Source organism: Neolamprologus brichardi, chromosome 5 (assembly GCF_056152115.1).
Source record: "Neolamprologus brichardi isolate AB-2024 chromosome 5, ASM5615211v1, whole genome shotgun sequence".
Classification (NCBI taxonomy): Eukaryota; Metazoa; Chordata; class Actinopteri; order Cichliformes; family Cichlidae; genus Neolamprologus; species Neolamprologus brichardi.
This window is the reverse complement of record NC_142108.1, coordinates 28,922,358-28,935,972: the sequence shown is the minus strand read 5'-3', so window position 1 is coordinate 28,935,972 and position 13,615 is coordinate 28,922,358. Positions and strand designations below refer to the sequence as shown.

The following is a 13,615-nucleotide window of genomic DNA, read 5'->3' as shown; positions in this document are numbered from 1 at the left end:
GCATTCTAATCAATCTACATGACATGAATCTAAAAAAAGAAATTTTAAAGTTTTCCATGCACAAAATCACTCGAGGGACTTTTCTTTCTTTATGGGGAAAGATCACCATCTTCAGGCCAAAAAAAGTAGTACCATAAAGACACTGATACACTCATACACTGTGTGGCTTTTAGAAAAAATGAGACAGAATGGAACATTTTATGATTTTATTTCTCAAATAAAGGTAAAAGTGCAACAATAAATTTAAAAAAAATATATCTTTGAGTATCAATGTTAATTTTTATGGCACATATACACGTGAATAAAAAAAATAAATAGCTAAATAAATAATATTTACATTCATTATTTACAGCATAGGAAACATGGCTCCAGGTGCTAAACACTGTTGACAGAGACCATCTTAAAGCCTCTGATGGTGACATTCATATTTGTGAGCGACAGGCTGGCTTGCAGCATCTTTTCTCCCACCATGTTGGGCATGTACGGGATTGGCTGATCCACTCTTCCTCCTGGAGGCAGTGGGGGCATCCTGCAGGAAAATGTAGAAAGCTTATTTTAAAAAAATGTTTGCAAAATTTAGAAATTTATTCCAGTAACTTAGAGTGACAGACTACAATAAACGTCCTGTCACTTTGCATCACGCCTCTAAGCAAACAGTCAGTGATTATCCTGCTATGCATCCATGAACACAAACATGCGTAGAACAATGCAAACATACCACAGTGACAAGTCAACATTCTTTCAAGAAAGACAGTGTTCCTTTCTGCACTGCACAGTGACACTTCTCTATTTTAGAATTCCTGTCATTAGCAGGCATTTATGAAGTTCTATAGTCCCTGTGGTGTCTATTAATTATTGCCCATGAGACAAAAAAATCATTCTTACCTGAACTGAACTTTGCCTTGGAGCAGCCCAGCCCCAGCTACAGTCAGTACTCCACTGACTGGGTGAGAATATGGGTTGATGAAGGTCACTAGGGCAGTCCGTTCGCTGTGTTGCATGATGGACTTTTCATCTGCAACCTGAAGGACAAACACATTAGTAAACCCAGAACATTTCCTCAAGTTCTCCATTATATAACTTTAAGGTAATAAATATGACATAAAATCTGCTGTCTGCAACTCATACTTGTAACTATATGATTACATTTTTATTCAAAAAGGAGAAATATTATAGACATTTTCAAAACTGTCGATGCATTTTTTCACAGCTGGTGCTGCATCATCAGATCAGATATGAAAACCCTGAATGCCCTTTAAATACTTTCTTATAACATTGCATTGCAACCTGTACTTGGTATCAAAACATTGGAATTTGTGCTCAAAGACATAAAGTTTAATTATTTTTTTTTAAAGAAGTTTAAGTTGATGGATGCAATAAGTTTGTATGTGAGAAACTTTAAGGAGGAAATATTGAGCATTTTTGTAAAGTACCTGTATGATGAGCTGTGGGCTGGTGATGTTGAACTCCTCTGAGCTCAGGACTCTCTCCTGACTGGCAGTATCCTCCACAACAACTGCAAGGTTGATCAGGTTATCCCCCACCACGTCTTCATACTGTGCTACGGGGATCTTCTGCCTCACTACCTTGACTGGATAGAGGAAGTGACACAGAAATTAGGTTGTGTTAAATAAATAGTCAAATCCAAATAGATTAAGTTCTGAAAACAACAACAGTCCTTCAAAGGTGAATATTTTAGTTGTAGATGAGAAAAGTAAATGTACCTTCCATAGGTGCAAGTTGTAAGACACCGTGGTTTTCCCAGAAGGTGTCCGAGGGGCTGTGGTTGTATTCTTTTGCCTGGGCATTGAGGTGAACCTTCAACATCTTGGCTACATTCTGCTTGTTCATGATTTTCACGCTGAAGCTGACAGGTTCCCCAACAATGGGGGATTTGTCCAAGGTCAGGAAGACTAGCACTCCCTGGGATGAGCCTTCTGAATAAACATGAAAAAGTCCTCATGAAGAGATGTGTTTTTAAAGAAATCGGTATAAACTCTGATGAATACATTCAAAACTACAAATTACCTCTTCTTAGTGTTGAGTCACCTGAACTCGAAGAGCTTCTTGATGAAAGTGTTGAAGTTGGGCCTGTGTTATAAAGACAGAAAGACAAATGTGAGTATGTGAGAGTGCTATTATTTCACTTTATCACTTTATTTCAATATATCACTTTATTAAATTGCATAATGTGCAAATCAATTAGCAGAATTCTAGTTTCATGGTCATACTTTTGATGTATTTGTAATCTCCTGTGATCTTTTGCAATCTGGGGAACCCAACAGCCTTAGTGCAGATGAGGGAGCCAACTCTCTCAGTGTCTTTGCTGAAGCCGAGCACCTGACCCTGGCCCGAGATGATTGTATGGATATCAGCATTCACACTGGCGTAGACAAATGGGACATCATAGAACAGGTCCACACGCTTGTTCTTTATTGCTTTGACTGGTGCGGGGCCACAGCAGTACACTCCTGTGATGATGGCAGAAACAAGAAAGTTTTGAAGAAGTTCACAAAGAATTAAAAAGTGGAAGAAAAAGTTTAAGAACTTTTTTTAGCACACACCTCCACTTCTCTGCTGAGGAGTCGGGTCAAGAACTTGCCAGCCATCCATTCCAGATTCAAGATCCCGACGAGTCATCCAGCACTCCACCCAGACATGGAAGTTCCTGTCAAAGTCCAACAAAAGATAATGTTAAGCATTAAAATGTCATTAAAGTCTTTAAAGTAGTTAAATAATACAGTTTATAAGCAAAATATAAAACTGACCAGATGCTGTCTTTGGTGCGGTTTAACTTCTGCCCTGTTGCGCTGTAGTATTCCTCAATCACCAGGTTGCCATCAGTGTCATGAGCAGAGTTGAAGTTTGTGATCACACGGCAAGGAATGCCAAGAACTCTCATAACTGAAAGACGTAATGAAAGCACAATTGATTTAAAAAAAGACTGTTAAAATATTTGAACACCGTCATGGAAAAAATGACTCGGTGTTAAAAAAAAGAATGAAAACACTTTATTATGATAGCATCATTTAGAACAACTGATTATTAAAGAGCAGAATTACATGATCTAAGTTACTTGATTTTATAAGGTTTTAAAAGATGAAGATATAAGCACCTGTGCACATGACAGCTGCAAAAACCCAGCACTGTCCATACTTGACTGGGCTGTTACCAGACTGGTTCCACTTTCTCAAAATGTCCCCACTCCCAGTCCACATGGAGGGACTGACACCTTGTTTGAAGTCGCCTGTCCAGTTCCCCTTCAGCACCCCACGGTCATCCTCACTGTTGATCTAAACACAAAGCACAACATAAGTATAGTTTTTACTGTTTGCACAGCCCGTGCCAAAGATGCCAAAACAGGTTTGGGCATCCCATAATTTTCCATGTTGCCCTGGCAGTTTTACAGTAATAATTACAGTGTTGCTGCTTGTGACATTTAGTGCTTAGAACATTGAAGGTGGTGTCTCTTCAGAACATAGTGTCCCAGGTTAAGCCCAAGCTTGTTTAACGAGTAGAAATGATGCTCATGTAATAGATTGTAAACAAAAACCAAAAACTAATGTGATTTATACAATTTGTAAAGCTAGTTAATGTTGAATTTGTGTTGCTAGACAGAATCTGTTGACACTCACCATGGCAGACACAACCCGGCTGAGGTACACGGGGTTGTTTCGGTTCAGGTAGTCCATCTTTCTGTTCTTTTTGTGCTGAGGGCTGACTTGGAGCAAATTCAAGCAAGCCTCCAGAACACCAGGCTCATACTTTACAGGCAGACAAAGGAAAAGAGAAAATTTGAGTACATCCTGTTAAGCAGGTGGTTTGAAGTCAGATTTAAGGTCAAGATTTTACTATGTGCACACATACTTTAAGATGTTTTATCTCATTGATCCTCCAAAATTTGCACATTTATTCATTGAAAACTATTGTTTTGAAGAATTATTAAAGTGTTACAGAGAATACGATCTTTATGCACTTTGATAAAACATAATACACTCATACATAATACCTAATTTAAAAGGCACATCTTCTGGTAATACTTTTTTTTTTAGTTGCTTAGTGTTCAGTTTATGACTTTCTTACCTGATCAAAAGACCACGGTCTTGAAACAATGTTTGTCCCTGATCCCATAAACAGCAACCCAAAGTCACTCTGGATATATTCTTCTCTCTGATCCTCAAATGGGATGTATACTGTATCCTCTGCAAGAAATACATCTGCATTTAGAACCACACAGTGTAGTGACATTTTCAATTCATGTTCAATTCAACATTTTCACAGAGATTTATAGATCATTCAGTCCACGGACCTATTTTATCATGCTTATGTTGACCTTTTTTCTTTATAAATTCAGTGGCTGAATTTTACTATGAAACATAATTATATGTAAGGTTTCATATACACAGTTAGTCACATAGCTGTACTGTCGCAGACGCTTAAAAATAAGTAATTAATAATTTATTATGTATTCTACAATAATGTAATTTTCAATATGGTTTGTGTGTTAGGCCACACAAACCATATATGTATTTCTGATACATATATGGTTGCTGCAACAAGCTACCAAAATAAATCGGATTCTCCAGCACTGATAGTTTGCTTCACTTACCAGAACACCAGGGGTTGCAGAGCAGGATGAAATCGCCATATGCAGAGCTTTTCTGGCCATCCTGAGTAAGCACACACAGCTGAAATGTGTAGGAGCCGACTGAGGCAGAGGCAGGAGAGCAGATGTAGATAGAAGGTTTCAGAGGGTTCCACTCCTCAGGGTCAATATAGGCATTCCAGCTGGACTTGGAAGAGCTCTTGGAGAAGGTTACAGGCATTACTGCGTACAGGTTACCTGATGGGAAAATTGAGGAATGTTAGAAACACAAGCAAAAGCCTTAAATTGTGGGTTTGACCACTTGCATAAAAAAGTATCCATGCATTATACTCAGGAAAGTACCTAGCATGACTTTCACCCTCAGAGTATTGATCTTAGGGTTGAAGGGTCGCCCTTCCAGCTGAACACTGACTTTAAATGGCGCTCCTCTCCGCACCACCAGAGATTTGGTGTTCCTGAAGCCATTCGTCCTATGACTCTCAAGGTTTTCTGATTGTTCCAGGTCAACATATTTTATCCTCAAGTCTGCAAGTTGAGAAAAAGAAAACATTAAAGACTGTCAACATCATACATTGTTTGTAACAGTAAAAGGCAATCACGCACAGCAGTAATCAGGGTAATAATCAAATCGTAATCATAGTCTTCATCAAGAGTGAATTTGCTCTGCATAACAAATGAATAGTAATGAATAGTAAGGAACAGAAAAGAGTGAAAGAGTTTGCATCTCTGAAGATCTGAAAATCTCACCTTCCATCTCTTAGTCTCTCTTTCTCACAGCAACGTTGTATGACTCCACTATCGCCCACTAAAGCTATATAAGCATTTTGCCCAACCCTTCTTAAGCATTTCAGAAGGTGGGGAGAACACAGTGTGACTTTCTTGAATTGTTACCAAGGCCCTGGAGTCATGCGAAACAAAAAAACAGCGACAAATTTTTACAATTGATTGGATGAGCAATCAGATTCACTTATGTGCAGATAGAGGAATTGCGTCAGTTTAATGCGTGAGACAGTACATCAGCTTGAAGACCGAGGCCTGGGGCAGGAACAGTACTTTTCAGTGTCATCTGTCGCATAGACCACAAACTTTGATATTCCACACAATGGAATCTGCATTCAGACATCATGTTATGACAAATCATCAACAAGTGATTTTCACCCTGAGAGCTGCAGCTCACTAGATATTTTCTCTTTTTAGATGATTCTCTGTAATCCCAGAGATAGTTGTCCATCAGTTCAAGCACCAGTTTCTGAAAGACCAGTCTATTCACGCCCTCTGGATTAATAGTATTTATACATTTAGATTTCTTTATGCTTATATTTATAATACACATAGCATAATATAAAAAGCTAAAAATAAAATTATGCCACAGTATTTTATTTTTAATTTATCATAATTATCACTTTAACACATTTTCTAATGGTTTTTGTAGTCTTCTTTTACATGGGCAGCCTCACTGCCTGATATGTTTGGGGTTGAGATAATAAAATATGAAAGATTTTATATCAAATGATTTCACTGAAAAAAATGTTCATCTAATTAAAAAAGAAACTTTATGAATGAAACTCCCACACATGCTTTCATGCTTTGAATACATTAAAAAGACACCCCCCCCCCCCCCCCCCCGCCACAGACACACACACACACACACCCCACTGTTTGCACATCATGTCCCAAAGATAACAAAACAGGTTTTAGCATTCCATAGATAATCACAGTGTTGCTGCGTGTGACATTTTGTGTTCAGAACTTTGAAGGAGGTGTCTCTTCGTCTTTTCAAACTGCAGAACACAGTGTCCCAATTCAAGAACATTTGAGCACATTCTGTTAAATAGGTGCTTTGAATTCAGATTCAAGTCAAGATTTTAGTACGTGCACAGATTCTTTTAGATGTTTTATCTCTAATAAATAACATTTATCCTACAGAATTTGCTCATTTATTTATAAATGAACTCATTGAGATAAAGTGAAAGAATGTCTTTTAATGTATCCAGGATGACTTTGACCCTCGGACTATCGATCTTAGCGTTGAAGGGTCGCCCTTTCAGGTAAACACTGACTCTGAATGGGGCACGAGAGATTTGATGTTTCTGAAGCTATTTGTCCTATGACTCTCAAGGTTTTCTCAATGTTCCAGGTCAACATGCTTTATACTCAAGTCTGAAAGTTGAAAAAAAAAACAGAAAACATTTTAGACTGTCAAACTCATGCATTGTCCTTAACAGTAAAAGTCCATCAGTTCAAGCACCAGTTTCTGAAAGACCAGTCTATTCACGCCCTCTGGATGACATACTGTACTATCCTTTTCACTATTACCACCTTTATATTTCATAGTAAAATATCAATATCAATAATAACAGTTTGTTGCAAAACACTTGCATCAAAATTACATTTTGATTTTATATATTTATCATATACATAGCGTAAAAGATTTAAATATATATATATATATATATATATATATATATATATATATATATATGTGTGTGTGTATATATATGTACATATATATATATATATATATGTATTCATATATATATATATATATATATATATATGTACATATATATATATATATATGTATTCATATATATCAGTTCAGCACAGTTTCTGGTGGTTTTCATAGTTGTCTTTTACATGGGCAGCCTCCCTGCCTGACATGTTTGGAGATGAGATACTAAACTATGAAAGATTTTATCTTGTATGAATTCACTGGAAAAAATGTCCATCTATTCTAAAGAAATAAATTAGACTCCCACATGCTTTCACACTTTGATTACATTAAAAAGAGTCACAAAAATATGCATACCAACCCACCTACTCCACCCTGTTACTGTGGAAAACAGTAACTGGGTGGACAACAAGAAAGAGCATGTTTTATGCTTAAGTCAACTATTATTATTTGTATGATGCACAACAGGGTTGCGTGTGAATAGAATTTTTTTTAAAAATTTATAAACCATATGATCAAATTCACAAGAAATACTGGTTTATGTTGTAAATAAATGTAACCTGGTGGACATGTTATGATAAACCATCAGTGAACCACTGTGAAACATGAAAAAATGGCTGATGAAAGAGTATTTTCTCTTTGTCTCGTAGATGATTTCCCTTCAAAAAGATATAACTTACTATAAGCAATAAAACTAGAGAACCAATGAGGAGTGTGTTTCTTTTTATACAATTTTAAAAGAAAATGTTAGCAGATAAACTGGAAACAATTTTTTTCATGTTTCTGGTTTGACTTTATGAATTGTTGGGTTTCTTAGCGGGATAACACATGAGACCAGAGTTGGAGTCTATTTTCAGACAAATAGACCACTTTCACAGACTTCCCCCTGGGTTTTTTCTTTATCTCTATAATTGTTTACTCTGTATACCTACTGCTGTAAAAACAACTTTTTCCCAGCAGACATTTTATCACGCACACAGATGACACTGCTTTAGTAAGCCCCTACATGATTTGTTAAGGTAAATCATCATGGTAACAATAACCAATAAGTTGTTAGGAACTGCGTTTCCTATTTTAGAAAGTGGCATCTTCTTTTTTGCCTCCTCTTTTCAACTCTTGCCATCCGCATGACACTATTGCCCCCCACTTGCTCACAAAAGAAAAGATCTAAACTGTCTTGTATTTAGTTCCATATTGGTGTATAGAAATATCATGATTTCCCCAGAGGGACAAATAAATATAGACGAGTGACAAAGGCCTTTTCTTGTCTACATTTCTTAATGCAAAATGAAGACATTTAAAATGATGCCAAATGCAATGAGGCTACATGAATATTAAAATCACCCTCTGTAATCTGAGCTGAACACTTAAAAAAGCTGAGCACTTAAAAAAGAGAGATTAGAGTTAAGGGGCAGGAGGAAAAATGGATAACAACAAATAACAACAACGCTTTCCAGTTAGGGTGGCTAAGAGTAAGGTTTTCAAATGAAAGACATGTGGTTTTTATTAATTATACTTCTCCCTCAACTCTGTAAGGCAAAAGGTTAGAGCAGCTATCCATAAATGAGTAACAAAGCTAAACTATGAAGACAGAATTGGCCATTACATCCATTCATACACACTCGTGCGCAGCTTTTCCCCCCTCTGTCACTTGATCTCTTTACACGAACATTCCTTAGGTTTTGTAATTCTTTGATTAATCCACCTCAAATAAGTTGTTGCACAAGGATAAGGAGTTTTTCCCCAGAATAGAAGTGTGGGAGGTTAGCTATTTGAAACTCGTCATTGTTCACTCTGGTTTGCCTCTTAATGAAACTAGCATCATCATTGCGCAAATCTTTAGTGAAGGAGCACTCACCCACTTATAATTACAGGCATGCACAATATCTTGGGTGGGAAGCATTTTTTAAGAATGAGTATTGACTCACTCTCATGAATTTTAACTGTTGCTTTCTATGTTTCATATCTGCCTGGATTATACTTTTCTTGCTCAAATCGTAACATAAGCCATTTGTTGAAAAGTGTTAGTGTAAGAGTGAACAGTACTCTGTTGCATTATTTTACATCAATAACAGTGTTTTTAGTTGAAGTTGTTTGATATTTAATTTTTTAACATTTGACATTTAACAAGTAACACCAGTGCCTTTTAGTCGCAGCACATATATAATCTTTTTTTGTCTACACAGAAGGACTGTTCATGGAGTACGGTGTAAGTGTACTTAGCCTATATTTACTTTTAACAGATAGTATTATTTAAATTATAGAAATAAGCACATTTGTTCAGAACAGCCCTTTTATGGTGTTATAATAATATGTACAGTATTATTACCACCAATGGGTAAGTAAAATTCTGATGCTCTAAAGCCTGGACTGTCGTGGCCAAATTAAAGGTGTTTTTTATTTTTTATTTTATATATTGTTAGTGTTATTTACCAATGGAGAGCATAAAATAACACTAAATTGAAACATTGAAAGTCATCATCCATGTCAGTGTCACTTCTCATTTGAATTTTGCATCAAAAGTGATTCTGTAAGTTTGACACTAGGATGTAATTTCATAAGGAATGCATAAGCACAAGTACTATTATCATCAGTGAGCTGACAGTTCTAGCTGAACTACCTGGCCACCTGGGGGTGTTCTGTGTGGAGTTTGCATGTTCTCCCAGTGCATGCATGTACAACATGCCCAAAAGTCTGCGTGTGAATGACTGTCTCTGTGTGATAGGCCTGTTATAGACTGCCCTGGGTGCAGGTCTCTCTCTGTGTAACAGTTGGGCTAGGCTCCAACACCCCAGTGACCCTGATTTGTCCAAGCAGTTAAAAATGGATGGATTTTTCTAGTAAATGTATACATTACATTTATAGCATTTTTAAAGTAATTAATATTTCAATTCAAATAAAAGACTGTAGAACATTTTTAACAAGTATACAGTAGAGAATGCACCTGCTTAATTCAACCAACTAATGATGCAACTGAAACTTGTTTTTTCTTGATACTGGCCACGTTGGACCAATTTTGTGAATAAAACCAGAAAACCTATGCAACGTTGTTGAACAATATGCTATTGTTCAACAAAATGATGCAATCAAAAAGTGATGATTAACCCTTTTAAGATTTCACTCTACATTAAATATTATATAACAATGGCACACCTTGAGCCACTAAGACAAACTAACAAAATCTGCAACATGCAAATCCAGTATTTCTTCTGCATGCATTGCTGGGAGGAGTTCAGGCGTAGGTTCATAAAAAAAAAAAAAATTAAAAAATTGTCAAAGTGTCATTATGCTTCATCATTCAAACTTGCAGAATGCATTGCAGAAAGAACATTAACAGTTCATATATAAGTTAAAAATAACAGCTGCCATTGCTTTGTTACTGAATGAATGTTAAAGAATGTTTTAATTTTTTAAAAATAAATCAGCTGACAACTTAAGGTGACACAAATATGTCAATGTGTAGCTACAGGTTTACAAGAGATAACAGAAATTTAATTTAGTTGTTTATTAATTCTTCAATTATACGGCAACTACATTTAGTCACATAGCTCTGGAAAATCAGAAACTTCAACAATCTGTACAATCAGATAAAATATGAACACAAAATCATAAGGAGTACTGCAATCATTGCCTTTCAGCAATGGTACTTAAATATGATGGTTGAGCACTTTAGCTAGAAACTTGGTTGATACTGACAAACAGAAAAGAATTAGGACATTCAAATACAAACTTCAGTGTCAAACACTTAAAAAGGCAAAATTCAATCATATTTAGAATAGTGATTAAAAAAAAGATTCTTTTACAAAAAATGAAACAATAAACCTTCAGTTTTGGGCAGCAGTCCTTGGCTTATTGTAAACTAGGAAGTCTGAGATGTCATGCCACACGTTGCTGTCATGATAGAGGTAGTTCATGGAGGACTGCAGTGATGGCTGGAGTGTATGTGGGTAATACTCAAACAACCACAAGACGATACCCCAAACTAGCGTGGCAAAGAGTGGGAAAGGGTCATGCTTAGGCTGTGGGATGAATCCTTTCTGTACAGCCAGCCGAGACAGGGCGAACAGGATCCTGGACAGCAGGTACATGTTGATCTAGAGTAGAAAGTAAAGAGTTGTATAATCGGAACACAGACAGATGCAACAGGCAAGTTTGAAGTTTGACACCCACAGGCTGCAGTTTGTCCTACCTGACTGTTAATGTTGTTGTTATCGCCAAACACTAACCATCCACCAACACAGGCAGCCAGAAATGAGTGAGACTGTAAACTCTTTCCTTGAAGTTTCTGCTGCAAAGCTTGCAGTCCTTTGTACGTGAACACAAAGCACGCCAGGTTTCTGGAGTGGGTGTATGTGGCCTTCAAAATGGCTTTGAACTTGTCCTTTAAACTAGAACACAGGAGGAAAACGGGATGTTTTAACACTTCAGAGGCACGCGAAGTGTAGCACGGGGTTTATTTGGGTTTTTTTAATATATATATAAGCTTGAGATTTATGCCTTACCTGCCACTTCTAAATAGAAATGTCATAACCAGGGCATGTGGTGCTCTGATTTTGGCCCCATATCTGAGAAATAAACAGAGTGTTATATAAGTGCTTCGCTAAAAATCTCCACTTATTGTTATTATCCTCAGCGGCTGCTAAATCCACCGCCAAGTTACCAGTCTGGCTCTCTGCCATGACAGAGAACAACAGCTAAAGGAACAAGTGCAATAGTCTAGCTGATAGCAGTGTAAGTGTAAATAAGTAAATAGCGTATTTAAGCTCGCAGGGTGCTCCACTGAACTCACACAGCGCCGTTCCTGAATCCCTTCAAAACTGCCAACGCCGCTTTGTATTTCTCCTGCTGTAGAAGATTATTGACGGTATACAGAAGAGTTCTTATCAGATCAGGACCTGCCATGACTTTCAACGGAGCCGAGGGGAAACAGATACAGGTGGGACACACCAGTGCAGAATGCCGTGTCACATTAAAAACGCACCCTGTAGCCGAGTTCTATTAAAGGTTCCTACGTGTGCAGAAGCGCAGCTCGGTGAGATGAAACTAACACTGAGGGGGAAAGCTCTAAAACACCACAAAACAGTACAAGTATTGTGTGGTTACTGAAAGTAAATAAAATTGTACAGGACGTGTCTTTACTCTTAGGTTTTTTTTTCCAACATAGTCAGGATATCTGCTTAAATCCAACAAAATCTGAAGTAAACTTTAACTCGATGAAAACTACACAAAAACAAACAAACAAAAAAATGGGAAAAAGAAAATAGGTAAATAATCAAAAAATACCGAAGTGTAGTAAAACTCTAATGTTATTTGAAACCGCTCCACCTGTTGAAAAACACACTTTAAAAAAGGTATAAGAAGAAAAATATATTTACAGGTAATTTATCTGAAAACTCTTCAGTATTTTGCACAATGCCACGAATGACATGAGGAAAAGAGCCTACTGCACCTCATTATTATTGCACTGCAATTTATTGCTGACTGTAAATTAAATGCCTAATTTTTGATACATTACTGCACTAGTTATTCATCTTCTGCTTATTACATAATGCAAATGTAAATATCTCATATGAAAACTGAAGTATTTTTATGTCAACCTTCACTTTAAATGCAAGCCTAAGACCAAAGACCAGTTTTTGACTTTATCCTGCAAGAAAGGTTACAAATTTTAGGATGTTAAAATAACAACAAAGAGAGGCCATAATTTGTTTAGCGGTATCAGCATGTACACATGCAGTATTCTAGCACATTTGCCAAGACACCACCCATGTAATTCAGGCAGACACATTACTTATGCAATAGATTCATACAGTTCCCCATCATTTCGTGTTCTTATCTTTAGAAATGTCACCTTGATAACTATTAATAACCTATAGTAGATAACTCTAGTAGAAATAAAAAGTACCATATGCTTATAATACAAAAGTCAAGTTTTAAAGAAACAATAATTAATATTATGTAACAGAACAATTAGCAGACAGCAGTTTCTGAGTCACAATGTTAAGTAATGGCTTATGACATGCACATACAGTGGTGTGGTGAGTACTATTAACGTTATTCTTTGGGGTGGAAGAAAACCTATTCTAAAAACATGTTAATTTCTTATTTTAGTAGAATTTGTTCTGTCTATTAAACAAAACAACTAAATATGAAACTTTAAGGAAACTGTGTTAGTCATTTAATTATTGCATATTACATAATGTAAGAGTGGATGCTTCATACAAGTACTAATGTAAAATTATGCAATGAATTCTAATTGTTATTTTTGTGCTCTCCATTGTATATTTTGTGATTCTTATGTTTTTTGAAAGGCATCACCCTTTTAACCACGGTTTCAAGTAATACTTACATCCACACTATAAATGCTGTCTAGAAAATCATTCTGTACAATACAATTATAGTTCTACAACTGTTTACAACTTGTATTGTTCATATTTCATAATTCTGTATAGTTTCATATTTATATCCTGTTCATAGCTTGTACACTCACTACAGCCTGTACATACTTATAGTTATAACATATTCATTTCATACCATGTACATTGTAACATACCCAT

The 13,615-nt window shown here is 36.3% G+C and overlaps 2 protein-coding genes across 3 annotated transcripts; both read right to left on the bottom strand.

Moving 5' to 3' along the window:
* Positions 1–207: 207 nt before the first annotated feature.
* Positions 208–5,475, bottom strand: tgm5l (transglutaminase 5, like). Of its 2 annotated transcripts, XM_087841359.1 has the most exons (14): positions 5,354–5,475; positions 4,949–5,131; positions 4,610–4,843; positions 4,084–4,202; positions 3,636–3,764; positions 3,116–3,293; positions 2,769–2,904; positions 2,565–2,668; positions 2,232–2,471; positions 2,029–2,091; positions 1,725–1,937; positions 1,434–1,591; positions 886–1,022; positions 208–529 (listed from the first exon to the last, which is right to left on the bottom strand). In XM_087841359.1, exons 1-14 carry the CDS (start codon positions 5,358–5,360, stop codon positions 376–378), a joined length of 2,055 nt encoding a protein of 684 aa, XP_087697485.1. In that variant the 5' UTR covers positions 5,361–5,475; the 3' UTR covers positions 208–375. The 2 variants fall into 2 exon arrangements, with proteins under 2 accessions (XP_087697485.1, XP_087697484.1); XM_087841358.1 differs by lacking the exon at positions 5,354–5,475 and having other exon boundaries at positions 4,949–5,156.
* Positions 5,476–10,275: 4,800 nt separating this feature from the next.
* Positions 10,276–12,012, bottom strand: pxmp4 (peroxisomal membrane protein 4). The gene is made up of 4 exons (XM_006782777.2): positions 11,848–12,012; positions 11,561–11,623; positions 11,248–11,446; positions 10,276–11,152 (listed from the first exon to the last, which is right to left on the bottom strand). The coding sequence occupies exons 1-4, from the start codon at positions 11,958–11,960 to the stop codon at positions 10,883–10,885; spliced, it is 645 nt and encodes a 214-aa protein (XP_006782840.2). The 5' UTR covers positions 11,961–12,012; the 3' UTR covers positions 10,276–10,882.
* Between the last annotated feature and the right edge of the window lie 1,603 nt (positions 12,013–13,615).